Genomic DNA, 18,402 nt, shown 5'->3' on the forward strand with positions numbered 1-18,402 from the left:
GCCAGATAAATTAAACTAACTGCAACATCTTTTCAACGTTTAAGTCTCCAAAAGAAATGCCCAAGGGCCAAAAATAGTGGTGAGTTGTCTGTCTCCATTTGAATTAATATAAGGCAGATTAGAATTAACTGTTCTGGAATAAGTAGATGATATTTATTTGAGGATGTCAAACATTCTGACAGAACCACATTATGAGTAGGAGACACATTTCTTTCTCCTCATGAAAAATTACTAGTATTAATCAATTTTTGAGACACTGAAGCTCAGCAGAAGTAAATTGCCCTGTAATGGAGTTTGACTTTACAGATGTTTCTTTAAAGAAGAGAATAGTCTAGTGGTCTGTGCTCAGGCCTAGAATGGCTGAGGTCTAATTCTGGTTTTGACATTAAGTCTTTTTGTAGCTTTGGGAAATTCACAAAACATCTTAGTTGTGGTACAATACTTACCTGTCTCAGAAGAGTGTCATAAGAGGAATTAGGTAAACATAATTCTCAACGTATAGTGCATGCTGTGGCTAGAATATGGCTCTGTGTTCAAGAATCACATGATCCGAAATGCAGCTTGCTCTGGGACAGAATGAACAGTGCTCATTAACCCCACCCAAAGATTTAGGATAGAGATGAAAAAGAACAATATATCCCCAACTGAAACTACCAGGGGAATAAAAACAACACATACCCAGCCGACAACTCCGGCATCCATCTGCACATGGTATGCAGTCTTCAGAGTTAGGGTCCTCCACTTCACCTGCGCATTGAAGATTTCAAGTTTAGGGTTAATTCTAGCAAATGAAGGGTCAATATTTAAAGCATTCAGCTGGGATGCCGAAAATAAATGTATCAATCTGGCCAAGCCCTAAGGGTTCTACTCATACTTGGAATCACTCATTTTAACTCAGTATGATTCTTCTCACCACTTACAATTGCGTAACTCCATACATCTCAAGGGACTGACTCCCAATTTACATGGATACATGTGAGAGGGGAACCAGAACTTGAGTTAAGGACCTTAGGATTTGGTCTTTTTGTGTATCAGAAAACAAGAGCCAGATTTTCAACTGAGAATCTGGCCCCAGGGGTATTATTCCTGCTGGTGGGTGCTTACCTTCTCTACATTCGTGCTTCAGACACCTGTTATCAGATAGATAATATCCTTTGAAACATCTGTTGCACTGAGTGGAGTCGAGGCACATTTCACACTGCTCTAAGCAAGACAGACAAGCTCTGTTCTTCTCTGAATGGTAGTAGCCTCGTGGACAGCTCTCTCTGCACTCTCCCATGTACAGGAAACGTTTTTTCCTCTCTTGTCTATGCAGCAGAAACACAGTGGAAGGAAACAGATCAGCAGTAAAGAGACATCATTTAGCTAAGGCAGAAAAAGTAGTGCTAACACTGAACACCAGAGCTTCAGCTGATGGTCAATCAGTGTAGCTCAGTTGAAGGTAATGAAATTATTTCACCCATTTACACTAACTGAGGATCTGTATCCAACACTTTCTACAGTGTTGGGAAATTATGGCACTAAAAATTTCATAATAGTTATTTCAAGTGCACAAACATTATAAACACCCCCACAATCCTCAAATATGGATGGAGAAGCTTCCATGATTGGGACTCTCATCCCGAATTCTCCTCACACATCTGGGTGTGACAGAAGAGGCCCCTCCCTGAACTTGGATATCTTTCACTTCAACTTTGGGGAAGCTTGGGTCTTCAATGGAATCTTCATCCTGATTACTTTGAATCTTGAAAGTTTGGATTCTGAATTGAATTTTTTTCAAAGCTTATGCTCAAATAAATTTGTTAGTCTCTAAGGTGCCACAAGTACTCCTTTTGAATTGAATTTAGAAGTGTAAGCTTGTCTATTTTATATTGAAGCACTGGTGATCTCTAGGAGGAGATGGTATGATGGGATAACATGATTTTGGTAATTAATTGCTCTTTAAATATTGATGGTAAATAGGCCTAATGGCCTGTGATGGGATGTTAGATGGGGTGGGATCTGAGTTACCCAGGAAAGAATTTTCTGTAGTATCTGGCTGGTGAATCTTGCCCATATGCTCAGGGTTTAGCTGATCGCCATATTTGGGGTCGGGAAGGAATTTTCCTCCAGGGCAGATTGGAAGAGGCCCTGGAGGTTTTTCTCCTTCCTCTGTAGCATGGGGCACAGGTCACTTGTTGGAGGATTTTCTGCTCCTTGAAGTCTTTAAAATATGATCTGAGGACTTCAATAGCTCAGACATAGGTGAGAGGTTTTTCGCAGGAGTGGGTGGGTGAAATTCTGTGGCCTGCGTTGTGCAGGAGGTCAGACTAGATGATCATAAAAGTCCCTTCTGACCTTAGTATCTATGAATCTATGTTTCATGGTAAAAACTGGCAGGTCTACTAGATGAAAGCCCTCCCAGGTCTATGCCACAGACTCATTTCAGTAGTGAAACCTCTTCCCTCAGTCCACCCCACCCACCACGTGAAAGCAGGTATGACTCAGGGCGTTTTGCATTGCAGTGTAGGGAGCTCTTTACAAGGCACCTTGCAATACTATTATTACTGTGCTAAGTGTATTATGTTGCAGCAATATTTTTCCCATGACAATTTTTGAAACTACAGACAGAACCTAAACTATTATTAATGGGTAGTTGCTCTGCTATAAAAAAGAGGCATTGATACTCTTTTATTTTTACTTTTTGTGTGTGAATTTTGGTTATTCATGAAAGTTGCAGAATGGATTCTAGTCTACTCAGGTCTTGATACTGAGGCTGTTATCATGGTGTCTGCCTCTCTGGGTGCCCATAGAGATGGAAGTTCTGTATTGCTGCCCAGAACAGGGGCAGAATGGGCAGCAGCAGTGCAAGCTTTTCCCCACACTGCTGTGATCCTGACAAGCAGATACTGCCTATAGGAATAAAAGTGTGGTTCAGCCTCTGTGTCCATTTGGTCTCAGCCTCTTGAATGAGACTGCCAGTGTCAGTACCAATTAGTACATATTGTAATAGTGTTTTTTGTGATGTAGACATCTGTGTATTGAGAACTGAACTGAGACCATTGACCCATGTATTTCACATTTGCCATGAAAGCATCAATCAGATGCGAAAGATTTTGGGTCACTACCAACCTAGTCTGAATTTGAACTGGCTTTCTAGAAGTGAAAGGTTCCATATTCCCTTATCAATACTCTGAGTCAGTCCATCAAGAACAATGAATAACAATTTGACTTAATTATTTTATAAAAAATGTTATTCAATTAGTATTTGGGGATCTTAATGGAAAATAATACCTAATGAAAAGAGAGGTTCTTTGGAAGATGATCTACACTTGAGAGATGTTAAGCCTGTCAAGGCAAGTGATTCAGATACCTTTGTCCTTACAGCAGCCTTGTGCTGTGTTACTACCACTTGGTAGGGCAATGGTCTGTATTACTTGCACAGTCTGGCTGTATTAGCTAATTCAGCACTCCTGTCAAGTTTTTCTGAATTTATGATGGTGTAAGTTTTGCTTGCTCATTTAGTCATAAGTGCTCATTAGAAATACCAACAGGTTTATAGAATTATATGTATAAGTCTTGTAGCTGCTTGTTGCTCATTGGTCCATAGAGTTTAAGTACTTCTGACAACATAAAATTGTGGTTTATTGTCAGGAAAACGTTATTCAAGAAAATATTGTGACAAAGCCACATAATCCATTCCTGTCTTTTCAGCAGCTGAATACTCTTTACTTTCAGTAACTTTTAGACTATACCCCCACAAATCTAACACATGTTCATGTACAGTACTTTGGGGAAATCTACCATGCTCTACTGTAATTTCAAAGTAAAAAAGAATTCCTTAGGTCATGGAATACCCTGTATTGTCTGTTTAAATATAATCTGTATAATGATAATATTTGTTAAGAGATTAGATTCCTTTTGTGTGGATGGTAGCATTCTCTTTAGGAATGTGGAAGTGGGTTCTCTGTACATCTGCATCTGACCTAAGTCTGCTTTAGACAGGATCCTGGTTATCCCATATCTCCTATCATCTACCTTGCACTGCAATGACTGTTATTGTTGTGTCCTTCTTAGCTCCTGAAGAGCAGCATTTTCTGAGACTTACACATTCTCATTGTAATAACTATTTGAAACATACATTTTTCGCTGCTAAACAAGAGCACCAGAGCTGAAACATACATGTATTCCTACCAAAGTTGGTTGAAGTTTGGACTTTGGAGTCAGGCTTGAATCTACCTCTGTAACGTGCCTAAGTTAGAGCATTGAATTAGAACACACACCCCCACCAGTTGTGGCAAAGTTCAGGCTTGAGTCAGAATCTGGATCTGAGCTTCATGACTCTGACACATAGCTCACCTTTGAATATATTTAATATATTTCTTCCAGGCAGGGGGGCAGTTAGAAGCAGATGGAAGATGAAGCTATTGTGGCTATTTATATATGTTTTGTTTAAGTGAATTGTGATGAAAGAGCAGACTTTTTTCTTGTCTGGGTTAGCACAAAAGGCTTCCAGGGTAGACTAGACTGCCTAGTGTAGCTTTTCTATTTCCAAACTTAGGTTTTCTATTTTATTCAACCAAAAACATCTCCTTTTTTAAATGTTTTTATTTTTGCCTCTCTAAAGACAGGCATAATTCCAAATACATTAGGCTGTCTTTGTTGGCCAAATAATGAACTGACACAAGAAGAACAGAATACATCTGTATTTCAAGAGTGTTTTTCTTGCAAACTGAATTCCAGGACATTATACTGAGTTAAATCATGAGGATAGCCCGAAACAGTGGCAGAAGTTCCACTGACATCAACATGACCAGGATTAGGTCCTGAGAGCAGAGACACAGACAAATTAAGAGGCAAAAGAAAGAGTTGTAAGAAGAAGTCTGATTTACCTGTACCACAAGCAGTACATTTGTTTGGTTCACTTCCACTGCAATCTCTGCAGGTATGATGGCACAAATGGCATTGGTTGTTAAATTCAAATTTCCCTTTGGGCATTGCAGCACACACCGTCCATCATCAAAAAATCTGTGGTGATAGAGAAAGGCAAAATACCACAATTAAAGTCTATAGCTGTCTCTTCATCTTTAAAAAAATAAACAAACATCCCCCCTCACCCAGTTATATTTATTACTTATATTCTTTGCACATTGCTTTTCATTTCCCTTGATTTTCTTTATAATATTTGGTAAGATAAAGTGGGAGGCCAGCTAAACCTTTAACTTCAATTTTATACTTCAGATTTGAGTTTGACTTTTTTTTCCCCACAGAAAATCACTTATCTTGATGTCTCTGTACCACAAGCTCTGAAATGTTTCTTATGTCTGTTAAAAAGAAGCCAAGAACATGTTTCTGTCACAGAAGTTATCTGTGAAAAAATCTAGGCCTCTGTCAAAGCTTTCTATTTGTTTCACTTTAAAGATTAAAACCACTGCTTTGAACTGCCCATTGGACTATTCATAGTGCATAAAGTTAAACATTGGTGTAAATTTTCACAGGATTGGGGCTAAAGGAGCTGTCCCCATATGAGGATTATTGTTGAATTTTATGAGGGTTATTACTGAATACTTTTTATTGCTGGCTAATGACTCATCTTCTCCAAAACTTTGTTGATGAGTCTGAAAGAACTGAGTGAATGTAGTAGCAACATAACTGTCCCAGGTTTGCAATTATTTTATATTTAATGGTTTTAATCTTAATAAGGGGAAAAGATACATATTACAACCATGTGGCCTTTGAGTAAATATGGAGAAAGATATATGAAAGAAAAAGTTGAAGAAGTGGGCTAGAACCTCAAGATGTCTTAAATACAGCTAAGGAAAATAATGGAGAGGACTCTGTATGTCCTCATGCACTTCTGTGCTTAAGTCCTTGACTAGACTGGCATTTATATAAATAGAGCCCGATCTTGATATGTGTTTAACAGGACAATTAAGGATTGACTCCTTACTTTCTTAGCACTAATTTCAGGACAGTAGTTTCTCCATATTATGATAGCAACCAAGTTCCATTATAGAGCCCTATTTTGTGCCCCTGTAATTTGGTTTTGTGCAGGGGTGAAAGTAAGGGGGTATGGGCAGGTACGGCATCGGTAAAATGTAGCCGCCAGTACCGGCCCGTAACACTGACTTTAAAGCCATTGGAGGGGCCACAAAAGGGGCAGTGACAACCCAGCAGGGCCGCCGATGGGGGGGTGCAAAAAGGACACCGATATTAAAGCTTTAACATCGCTGCCCCTTTTGCCCCCTTTCCCCCGGCTGCTGATGGGGGGAGGGCAAAAGAAGTAGCTACCCTGGGGCTACAATTTAAAAGGACCTGGGGCTCTGACCTCTGCTACCGCTATTTCAGCAGTGCTGGCCAGAGCCCTGGGCCCTTTAAAATCGCCACTGGAGCCCTGGGCGACGTGGGCCAGGGAGCACAGATGGACTGGTTGGGGAACATTGACCCCCCCAGCCCCGCCCCGTCTGCCCAAGGCCCTGCCCTTTGTGGGTGCAGATCGGCCCCATACTGGTAAGAGCTGCATTTTACTTTCACCCCTGGTTTGGTGTGACAATCATCCAGATTTGTTCTGAAGGGAGATTGTTTCTGCAGAATTTGAGGAGAATTTGTCAAATGGTCTTTTAGTTAGAAATCATCTCAAAAGTACCCTGATTTGCAGTGTTGATACTTGTGGGAATGGACAAACATAGCTGTGATGGCAAAACCACTGCTTTGTGGACACAAAGTGGGTAGTGTTACTCGTATCTTTGCCTCTGATTGGTTCTAACATCTCAGTTATGTGAAATGTGAAGAGGCCTGTAGCAAAACTTTGAAGAATATGACCTGAGCATTGCACTGCTAATGAAACCAAGGGAATTTTGCATGGCACCCGCCCTTCAGAAAGCTACGCTCTGGCAGCTCTGCCTTGCCATTTTCTAAGCTACCCCATGCGTATGCCCAGCTCGGCCGGTGAAGCCCTGTGTCTGGGGGTACTAGGGCTAGGAAGAGGGCATGGCATTGGAGAAGAAGCTGAGCTAGCACAGTCATTGTCCATTCACCCAAAAGTCAGGGCCCACCCAAATTTCCACTCATAGCTATGCTACTGGTTTGCTCACTCAGTGGAAAATAGTTCTCCAGGAGTGCCCCATAAATAAACAGTTCCCGGGATGTTTCCTTTGAAAAAGTTTAGGAACAAACATATAGGATCAATGGGGAAGAGTTAAGAACTCCAGATGGTTGGAGAGGGAGAGACTCGCATACCTACACACGGCATTCAGTAGACTTTATCTCTGTTCAGGAGACTAAGACTGATTTTTATCAACAAAGCTAGCCCAGTAAAGAGAGACCCTCTCTTGCCCTGGTCATGATGTAGTCCTCATGATAGAAACTGACAGCTCAGATCCTGATCCTGAGCTCAATAGATCACGAAATATACAGATTTACAAAGGGAGGAGAAGTTGTTTTTTTAATTGAGAACTAAATTGTTTGGCTGGCAAAATCAAATTTCCCTGCTGTATTAAAAACAGATAATAACATCCTGGGTTTCCGAACAAGGGAACAATGCCTAGAGCAGATTTTCCACAGAGAATGGAGATGTTCAGTGTTCTCATTTTCATAGGACTTCAGAAGGAAAAAAACCAATCTTTTCATCCTTTGAAGAAAAAAAAAGAATCCTGCTGTAGGCGATCATCTCTCCTGAATTTTAGTCTGTGTTAGAGTACCATTCATTACTCTCTTCAGTGTGAAACATTTAGAACCATAGGACTCTGAGACTGAGACTTACATAGGTCTATTCCAATACATTACAAATAGTATCCACTGGAGATATTTTCCCCCCTATAGTTTCCATTTGGATTTTTCTTTTATCTATTTTTGTTTTGTTGTTTCTTTTATTTTTGTATTTTCTTAGTAGATCTTTTACGACAGACAGAAGAAAAAAAACCTGACTCTCTTTGGAAGCCCTAGATGTAAAAAGAAAAAGCAAAAACTGGTGGGGGACTTGTTAGGGTGAAATAAGAGCTTTGGAGCTTAACTTCCCTCTTCTCCAGTTGTATTATGTAGTGTAACCTGTGTAAGGAAAAGTACCTTTGCAAATGATCGACGTGTACATTCTAGAATCCCAAAATTGGTGACAGAGGTGGAATAAATGTCTAGCCTTCTAGCTCCACACAAGACTGATAAATTCTGCTTGAAGCCAAATAGGAGGCAGCTAAAACTCTTGTTATGATCATAGCCTTCCAAAGGCCATGGAGACTCAGAAAGAGAGGAGCTTGATTATTACAGACTAGAACATTTAGGGAGTTTTGTGTTATTTGTTATTATTAGATCACCTTGTACCTTTTATTATATAACAATAACAAGCAAACCTCCCCTCCCACACAAAAATCTGTGTTACAGTAACACAGAGGTTCCAATTTACCACCCAGAAGAAGCATAGAACTTCAGCTCTGAGCCTGACACTCTGGCTGGACACATTGAGCTAAATTAATCTATGGTATAACCCACCTAAAGGCAGTAGAGTTGCTTTAAGGATGAATTGACCCTGTACCGCTACTTGATGTTTCTTGTTATTTCAGAGGTCTTGTCATAGACACTGGTGTTATAAATTGTATGTTTACTTGTTTTTTGGTGTGTTCTTATGCCATGGAAAAAGCTTATAGGAGATTATTCTGATCTCATACCAGTGTAAAAATGGAGTAACTCCACTTAAATCAGTGCAGTTACACCAGAGCAAAACTAATGTGAGGGCAGAATCAAGGCTACAACTTCTCTATTGGAAGAACATGGAATTTAAAACAAGAGGCTATAATAGCTTCCTTGTATAAATAGCAGAGGTGACCCTGAGCTGCAGAATTCATATTAGATTCAAACTTTCCCAAAGTTTGAGCAGTGGTTCAGGTTGGGATTAATTCAGGCCCTGCTCTAGTAAGGAAGTATTTAGATATATTTTAAATAAATAATTATGTCTTAGTTAGACAATAATCCCTTCAAACCCTGTATGGTAATTGATATCATGCCAGGTTATCATATAAATCAAATATGTGTCGTGAAAACCAATGCAGATGTGGCAAGTCAAAAATTGGACTCTGAGTGTCTGAAGATATTGTCTACACTGCAATTGGACACCTGCGGCTAACCTGTGCCAGCTGACTGACAGCTCGTGTGTATCAGGGGCAATTTAAAGCTGGGCTCTGGGACCCTCCTCCCTCAGAGTCCTAGAGCCTGGGCTCCAGCCCAAGCCCAGACATCTACATCGCAATTAAACAGATCTTTAGCCCAAGCCCCATGAACCCGCATCAACAGGCACTGGCCAACCATGGGTTTTAAATTGCATTGTAGACATACCCTGACTGTCACTGATCAGGGTCAGCCTGTGTCCTTTGTGGCATGTTAGAGGCCAGAACCTACTCCCAACAGTTATTGTTTGCCTGTATGTCAGTCAGGGTTAGCTGATTTCACTGATTTAAGGAAAAAAGATTTTCTTCCCTCAGGACCCATCTGGTCAAGCACCTGTGCAAGCAATTGGTTTCATTTGTGCCACCTTTGTTCTCCTTCCTTGTTCTAATTTTGTTTGTCATACTCACTTGATTCACCTCATCGGGTTAATGACAGTCTGTTTTTATGAGTTTGTATATCACCTAGTACAGTGGGACCCAGATCCTGACTGGGGCTTCTACCTGCTCCCACAATGTAAATAAATAACAACAACAATCACTTACCTTGTGACTGCACAGCCGATACAGTCATTCTGAGTTGGCCCTGTACACTTAGAACAGGATGCTTCACAGAACAGACACCGATCCACACTCTCGGCATATTCCCCTGGCAAACAAAACCCAGTTGTTTACTTAAGACCCACAGATCAAATAAAAAACTTTGTCCAATATGTTGCTAATTGAAAAGAATTAGACATCAAAGTTTTTTGAATTTCTGAAACCGGCAGTTCTCAGTTGTGTCAATAGGTAACCCACTACTTGTGCTCTGGGTGCTGGAGCATTGTGTCTTTTGGAATGATGAGCCCAATGACTTGTTTTGTTTTGAGTCTGCTTGAGTCTTACAAAGAATGCCTGTTAGTCGTTGAGCCAGCTCCTATTGGCTCAGCTTCAGGTTACGGGGGGGCTCTATTCTTGTGCACTCTGGAGAACTAGATTAAAGGACACTGAATGAAGAGTAACAGTTTGAGTCTCTGCTCCAGTTGTGTGTGGGATGCATGAGGAATGAGTCCAGACAGCAGATGGGATTTTGAAATAGTTCAGGTGCAGTACATTGCACTGTTTGGCAACCATCTGATAGATATAAGATACATCACAACCATTCAGCTGTCTTTCTGCCTTGCTATTTCTAAGATGCTAATCACTGTAGTATCTCCATAAACATTTTGGTGCTAAATCTAAAAGGCAAACCTCAAGCAACTAAATGCACCCAGAATTGATTGGGTATGTCTTATCATTCCTGTGGATGACATAACCACAAATAAAGTAATTTCTTCTGAAAATGTTGGGGTTTGATTCTGATTTCACTTAGCTCATTTTGCCCCTGTTGTAACTCCATAGATTTAATACCTAGTGCTTTTCATCAGATTTCAGTGGAGTCATTCCTGATTCTCACCAGTGTGAGATCAGACTGAGTCCTCTTGAGTCTCCCATGTTTACTATGATCATTCAGAAACATGGCATGTTGTGTATTTGGTGCTATTTTATCTCTTTAGCAGAAACACATTCAAAGTGGTTGCAGAAAGATGCCACCTATATAGGAGCCATTAATGGGCTGCAGCAAACTCAGGGTGAATCCTTCTGGTGCTGACACAGTATTCTTACACTGCCAGTTTACAAGCCCCAGTGTAAGGCATGTGCTGAGGTCATATTCATAGCCTGTGCCACCACAAGAGATCCTAGAAGACTGCATTGCAACTCATAGGTAGCCAGGGATGGGTTTCTATAAGCTAAAGCCTGGACCAGCACAAAATCAGGAGGGCATAATGGTCCTCTCTGTCCCCCTTTCCTCTCCTCTTGGACTGTTCCTTCGGTTCTGTGCCTCCTGGAGACCTACACTTGCTTAGGGATGTAGACACTCAATTACCTTTAAAATTAAAGAGAACTGGGTGTCCCAGTCCTCTCAGTGAAAAGAAAAGGAGTACTTGTGGCACCTTAGAAACTAACAAATTTATTTGAGCATAAGCTTTCATGAGCTACAGTTCACTTCATCGGATGCATCCGATGAAGAGAGCTGTAGCTCATGAAAGCTTATGCTCAAATAAATTTGTTAGTTTCTAAGGTGTCACAAGTACTCCTTTTCTTTTTGCGAATACAGACTAACACGGCTGCTACTCTGAAACCAGTCCTCTCAGTGACTTTGAAAATCTCATCCTCTTTAGGCAGCGAGACTATAGCTGCTGCTGCTGTGGTGCTGTAATACATGACATGTCCTTTTATTTATTGGGTGCTCATTAAAACATGGTTATCGTGATGCATATCTATGCTCCCCATAACTTGTAGAGTAGATAGAATCATTTGGCAAGTGACATGCCAGCTGTGTGTGTATTAAGCACTGTGTGGGGGCAATGAATCTATCCATTGAACAGTTTTATAAGGCCCTAGATTAAATGAGTGTGCCTTATGTTATTTGGTTAGCAGGTAATCTATGCTCATCAAGTGCAGATATTTGACTGAATTTACTATCTACTGCTTCATTCTTTAGCAACTGATTTAGCTGAGGATATGGTCTGTTCAGTGCGCACTGGGAGGTAAGTGAAGCCTGCAAATTCTCCGGATACCCCTAGGTGGAGAATTCTTCCCACTTGCATTGCTTCCTTGAAACTTGGGCTGTGCATGTGCATTGTAGGATTTAGGACACAGAAGAGTGGAGTGTCTTTTGGTTTTGGCTGTCTCTGTTTTGCTGAGTCCTCCACAGTGGGTGGGGGCGGGCTGTATGAAGGAGCAATGTCAGGAAGGGAGGCAGAAAAGCTATTATGTTACAGCACGCTAGGGAACCTTTAGTGCACACCAGCAGGGTCTACCCAGTTAATGTAGGGCATTACCACACCATGTAGACAAGCCATAAAATAATGTCAGTATACAAATATGTATTCCTTCTCACTCCAGACATATTACCCACTCAATTTTTTATATAGGAGAAATCACTGGGATGATTTATGAACTAATGTCCTTCTCATTTTGAGTAAGGGTGGCAGACATATATAAAATCGCCCAGACAGTGAGATCTCTATCCATGAGGAATTCTGCAGACAGGTTTTACAAAGTCTGCAGGATCCCTTTGAATTCTCTGTTAAAAATACACTGTTTTTGCAAATAATCTGGGATTTACAGGAATTGTAGCATGTTTTAGCTATCGTTCTTCCTTTTTCCAGCAGTGAAAGAAAATATAGCAGCTTTCTATATATATAAAAAGCAAAACAACAAGAACCCCCCCTTTGCTTTTAAGCACCTTTTCTTTGCAAGTATCAGAGGTAACCAAAATATTTAGGTGTCTCTCTGTGTGCGAGTACGTACAGACACAGAATTTATATATTAACACTTCTATGGTGCTTTTCAGCCATAGATCTCAAAGGACTTTAGCATATTTATATGTACCTATTTGTATGGGTATCCCTCTGTTTATATAATCTCTCTAGACTGTGTAAGTGAGATCTTCAGCTAGTGTAAATTGGCATGGATCCACTGAAGTCACCTGAGGTCTGCTGATTTACACCAGCTCAGGATCTGGCCCATAAACATATATATCATATAAGGGGGTGATGATAAAGATGTGATAAACTAACCATTTGACATTGAATTGAGTACAGCTTTGTGCATTCACACTTGTGTGACTGAGATAAAATTTGGCCTTCGTTAATTAGTCCTCACTACACCCTGTAAGTACTATTATGCCTTTACAGCGAGAAAGTGAGGCATAGATAGGTTATATGATTTGCCCTAGGTCAAATAACGACAGAGCCGGAATTAAAACCTTTATCTCCTGACTTTCAGGCCAGTGCTGTACTCACTAGATTACAGTCCGCTTCATAAACACTGTATTCCCACAATTAGCAATCCCGTTTTAGATTACTATAGTGTAAAGGTGTTATGATACGGAAGCACATCAGTACAAATGACTTTTTCAGAATATGGCAGATAAACAGATACTTTTCCCAACAGAAACTTGATATAAAAAATAACCATGTTCCTCAGAATCAGGTTCTGTCTTCTGTGTATTTTATGTGATGTTTGTAAGCACAATGATTGATGCTATAAAATAACTAGGCAACACTAGAATACATGCACATTCTACATTGAAGATTCTGATGGCTCATTGCTTGGGAGTGTGCTCATGATTTCTCAAGGTTGTAGCCTCACTCAGTAGATGTTACTCTTGTATTAAATCATTCTTTATCTGATATTGTTGTTTTGGTTGTAATTTATATTCTGAAAGCTTTTTGTTGTTTCTTCATCTCTGTTAACTCACTTTATTTGGCAACAGTGATAGACTCTGTGTCCTGTATAGGATCACTCAGTCTGGAGCCATTAATTCAGAATACTCCCCTTCCAAACCCTCCCCACATGGCATCAGTGGTGAGTTTTAAAAGGCCTTTGTTATTTCTTTGTTACTTCCTCCATCTGAAGTGCTGTAATTCATTTTAGCTGCCCTGGATTAGTGCCAGTTGAAGGCCAGTCCTTTGCTAGCTTAATCTTTAATTTGCAGCCTCTTAAAACACACTATTATAAGAGTGAACACCAGAAATTGCCTATGTTCTGGGCCTCTGATTTCACAAGTCACAGCTATGGTTGTAGAACTGTCATTAAACATTAATACAATGCATTTTTTTTCCTGTGGAAATTAAAATAGTTAATGCTGAAATGCTGAAAGAAGATTTTTAAACTATACTACAGAGCTATTTGTTAACCTGATGTACTTGCCTAGCGCTAAAAAGTGCTTAAACCCTTCTCCCCCTTCAGACATTGGTAGCTAGCTGACACCTGCAAAGCCTGCACCCTTTTACTTTATTCTGCAAGGTATCCATGTCATGCATGTAACTGGGAAAAAACACTAGATCATTTTAAAAAGTAATTTTACCACCTTTAAACCTACTTTTTCACTGTACCTCATTTAAGGGAAATCCCTCCTTTTTAGTCTCAAAGGGTATGTCTACACTGCACTCAAACACCCATGGCTGCAGAGCTGTAAAATTTCAGGGTAGATGTTCAGGCTTGGGCTGGAGACTGAGCTCTGAGAGTGGAGAAGGTGCCAGAGCTCAGGTTCCAGCACGAGCCCAAACATCTACCCTGCAATTTTACAGCCCCATAGCCTGAACCAGCTGACACGGGCCAGCCACGGGTGTTTCATTACAGTGTAGCCACACCCAAAGTTAGCCCTGTTCCGGGCAAACAGGGCATTCCCCTCAGCTGCCACTTTTATTGCTGAAAATTATTTACATAATCACAACAAAACCATGAAATTGGGCTTATAACAGAAGTTAGTTATATTAAGGGCATGAAACCCACTGCATGTTAAGTTTCCTCTGTGAATAATGCTTTGTATCCCTCATTTGGGATCTTTGGCATATACTGCATTTGATATTTGGATTTTGCCGGCTGCAAAGTATGGCTTTAATTGTTTATAGTACTGTTATAATTAATAATAAGCACTACAGTAATACATACAATACATAATTAATAATACTTAGTTCTTGTATAGCACTTTTTATCAGCAGATCAAAAAGTGTTCTGAAAAGGAGAATAAGCACCATTATCCCCTATTCACAGATGGGAACCCTGAGGCACCGAGAGGGGAAGTGTCTTGCTCAAGGTCACCCAGCAGGTTTGTGGCAGATTTGGGTATTAGAACCCAGGTCTCCTGAGTCTCAGACCACTGCTCTAGCCAGTGTACCCTTAACCTTACCATGTAAAAACTACTTTTTTCTAGTTTGTCTGGCATAAATTATTTTGATTGCTGTTATTTTAGTAATGTTTACCACCAGTGCAGGTGATGCTGTAAAATACGCAGTAGGCCATAGTCCTGCCCAGATACACAACAGAAAATGCACTGGGAGGCCCAAAGTATGATGCTAATTTAGTGTCTGATTCTGCAAGATGGTGAATACCCCAAAGTCATTCTGGCTGAGCACTTACTCAGCCCTCCTTACCATAGTATTGCAGCATCTGACAATCTTTAATTAATTTTATTCTCACAACCCCCTTTTGGGGGGTATTGTGATCAGTATTACAGATGGGGGAACTGTGGTGATTAAGTGAATGGCCCATGGTCATATAAGAAGTCTGTGGTTAACCCCGGAACTGAACCCTTCTGGTGTCTTCTGAGTGTTATATCCATCAAACCATCTTCCCCTACCATCACTAGGAGTTGAGAGAATGCAGCACGAGGAAGTGATTGGCATTTTAAAGGATTGGGTCCTTAGAGCAATTTTATTTAAAAAAAAAACAGTAAAAAGCCTTTACTGAGGGCTTGGTGACAGCAGCTTCATTGCTAGAGGCAGGGCTCAGCATTGGTGGGCTTTGGGGCAGAGAATGAATTTGAAAGAAGCATAGAGTTTCATAGAGGCTAGAAAGGCCAGAAAGGAACATTAGGTCGGCTAGTTTGGCCTCTTGTATATCACATACCATTCAATTTCACCTCATTACTCTGTAGTGAGCCCAATAATTTGTCTTTGGCCAAAGCATCCAATTTTGATCTGAAGACAGCAAGGGCTGAGAATCCAGCACTCCCCTAGCAGTCTGTTCCAATGGTTAATCGCCCTCACTATCAAAAATTTGTGCCTAATTTCTAAATTGCATTTGGCTGGGTTCAGCTTCCAGCCAGTGGTTCTTGTTATGCTGTTATTTGCTTGATTGAAGAGCCTGTTAGAACCCTGTATTCTTCTTCCTGGGCTGGTACTTGTAAACTGTAATCAAGTTGCCTCCGAATCTAAGCATGGCATTGGTTGCACTGGGATTTGGGAAAACACTCTGGGTATACAGGGGAGGGTGCACAAATCTGGGCGAGGGATCCATCAGTGTTTAAGCTTTGGGGTAAATTTTCAAATGTGCCTACATGGCAGTCTTGTTTTCAAAAGCAACTTAGGTACCAAGTTCCACTGACTTTCAGTAAGACTGAAAAAATGGAACCTCAGCTCCTAATTCACTTCTGGTGATCCAATCATCCTTGGGGGTCAGAACAGACCAGGGACTCCATTCCCTCAGCAAAGATGCTTTGTGCAGAGATAGATGTGGTGACTATAGGATGTAAGGGTCTTCTGTTTCAGGTTTAGCAGAGATCACATAATGCTTCAGGTTGGACTTGAAGCAGGATGTAGAGAAGAAAGGCTTTATCAACTGCAGTATTTTGCATAACCCTCAATTCTTGTCTCCTCTGAATAAAAACATGTACATCTGCTGTATCTGTCCCTTTGCCAAAACAGCTTGAAGTTTATTCTCACTGCTATTTATTATTTGTCTGTGGTAGTGCTTACAGTCTCCAGTCAGGGATTGGTGCCCTATTCTGTTAGGCACAGAGCTAATAGGTGAAAAGATTGTCCTTCCACCAAAGAGCTCAGATATTTGCCATAATTTTTAAAAAATCAGTTTTTAAATTACCATTGATAATAACAACCCAAAATGTGTTTTCCTCCATTGGGTCAGCACATCCATCGGTCACTTGAGAGGAGTCCTAAGCTACTGCTAAAACTAATGAGAAGTGGTTTGGAGACTGAGAGAACCTCATGTTACTCTCCACAGACACCTTATGATGTGATGGAGACCAAGACTCACATTATAAGCTCACACAGCACAAATGCATTGGCCATCACCACCAAATGAAGGAGGTTCCTTATGTGGAACTAAGAGGGGAAGAATTGTTTTGACTGTGTCTTCATTATGTGAGTTAGCACAGTCAGGTATTGAGATCTTTTGGTGCTCAGATAGTATGGTGATGGAAGGATGGATGATGGATAATTTTTTACCAGTTTTATTGTTGCGGTTAACAAATTGTATTGGGTCATCCCTTAGTTGTCAACTCCCACTAGCTGTTCCTTATAACGCTAGAGTGGATCTGTCCCTGCCTAGTGAGTAGTTGACAAAGGCTAAAGGGTTGGAATGGATCCACGTGTTGGTTTTTGCTTGGCCCGCTGACAGAAATTCCGGGCCCCATGGCAGTTGGCCCCAGGACCTTTTAAATGGTCTGGGCCCATGGTAATTGCCCCCTTTTGCCCCCCAGTCAGCAGGCCTGGTTATTGCCTTTGTTACATTACTTCCAAAAGGAAAGGAACTCTGTGAATGGTTTTGGCCAATGGGTGAATAAAGTTCTCCAAACAAGTGGATAGGAACTTGAGGTAAACTAGCTGAGGAGTTCTCAGCACACAGGAGTTGCTCTCCATAATTGGTGTGATCGTGTCAGTATGTATACTGCTTTTAAAATAACAGTGTTGTACATCTGCAAAATGAAAGAAAAGCGATGTTCCATGGAGCACAGTGGGAAAAGGCCAGCCTTGAAATGTGATGTTGTTTTTTCATAAAAACCTTCACGAAATCCATCTTACACTCTGTAAAGAAGGCAATAAATTAATAATTGTGAATGTGGGATTGTTCCATAACCAACCACCCCCAGATCTGGCAGTGAGTCCATGAGATACTCAAGAAATGAAACAAAAAGAAAACGCCTGGCACTACATGAAGGTGCAGCGTTTGCTGCTGACTGAAGAGACCTCCTTTTAAATACTTGGGAGTTCTTTCTACAGCATTCACTCCCTTGTCTGCATTTCACATAGCAGAAGTGAAACTTCACTTCCGTATTGGGGAATAGATATTGAGGTGATCCAGAGACAAACTCCTTCTAGTATCTGCTAACTATAGTACATGTTTAACTGAGTATGGAACTGATTCTGCTACTTTTACCCACACAGAGTAACACATTCATGAGCAATCCCATTGATTTTGCTGGGATACTCAGTATGAGGGTTTCAGAAATGGGGCCTTTTAAAATAATGGGTTTGACTCAAACCCAGGTGAGAGGCCCAATATTGCTATGCTCTAGGTGCCCTGGACTTAACCAAAATTTTCCAGGACATCATAGGTCCAAGACCTGCTCTGTTGGCCAGTGCAGAGGTGGAGAATAGAGATGTGGTTACATCTGGCATATAACGTTTGCTGGTGATGGCAGCAAATACACCAAATAGGTGGACCCTAGTAAGCAGACTCTTGGCACATTAACAAGGCTCAGTTGCTAACATATAGCAATTTGCGATGTAATGATGCTTTCATCTGTACAGGAAGAAAGGAAGCCCTTCCCACACCAGTATTCTTGGTGGGTGGTAAACCGAACTGGTCAAAACCCAGTAAAACAATTTTGTGATAAATGTTGAAACTTCCAAGTTGTTTCTCTTTTGCAGGGTTAAGAATGGATACATTTTTCCATGATTTTTTTAACAACATGTTCATCAAAATAGTTTTTTGTTAC

The 18,402-nt window shown here is 40.8% G+C and overlaps 1 protein-coding gene across 1 annotated transcript in view; it reads right to left on the reverse strand.

Moving 5' to 3' along the window:
- Nucleotides 1-18,402, reverse strand: part of PCSK5 (proprotein convertase subtilisin/kexin type 5) — a 308,999-nt gene that overhangs the window by 48,330 nt on the left and 242,267 nt on the right. Inside the window, 5 exon segments of the mRNA XM_038401751.2 lie at nt 679-747; nt 1,105-1,302; nt 4,872-4,970; nt 4,973-5,007; nt 9,678-9,780. Of these exon segments, the coding sequence (XP_038257679.1) occupies nt 679-747; nt 1,105-1,302; nt 4,872-4,970; nt 4,973-5,007; nt 9,678-9,780 (504 nt within the window).

Source organism: Dermochelys coriacea, chromosome 5 (genome assembly GCF_009764565.3).
Source record: "Dermochelys coriacea isolate rDerCor1 chromosome 5, rDerCor1.pri.v4, whole genome shotgun sequence".
NCBI lineage: Eukaryota > Metazoa > Chordata > Testudines > Dermochelyidae > Dermochelys > Dermochelys coriacea.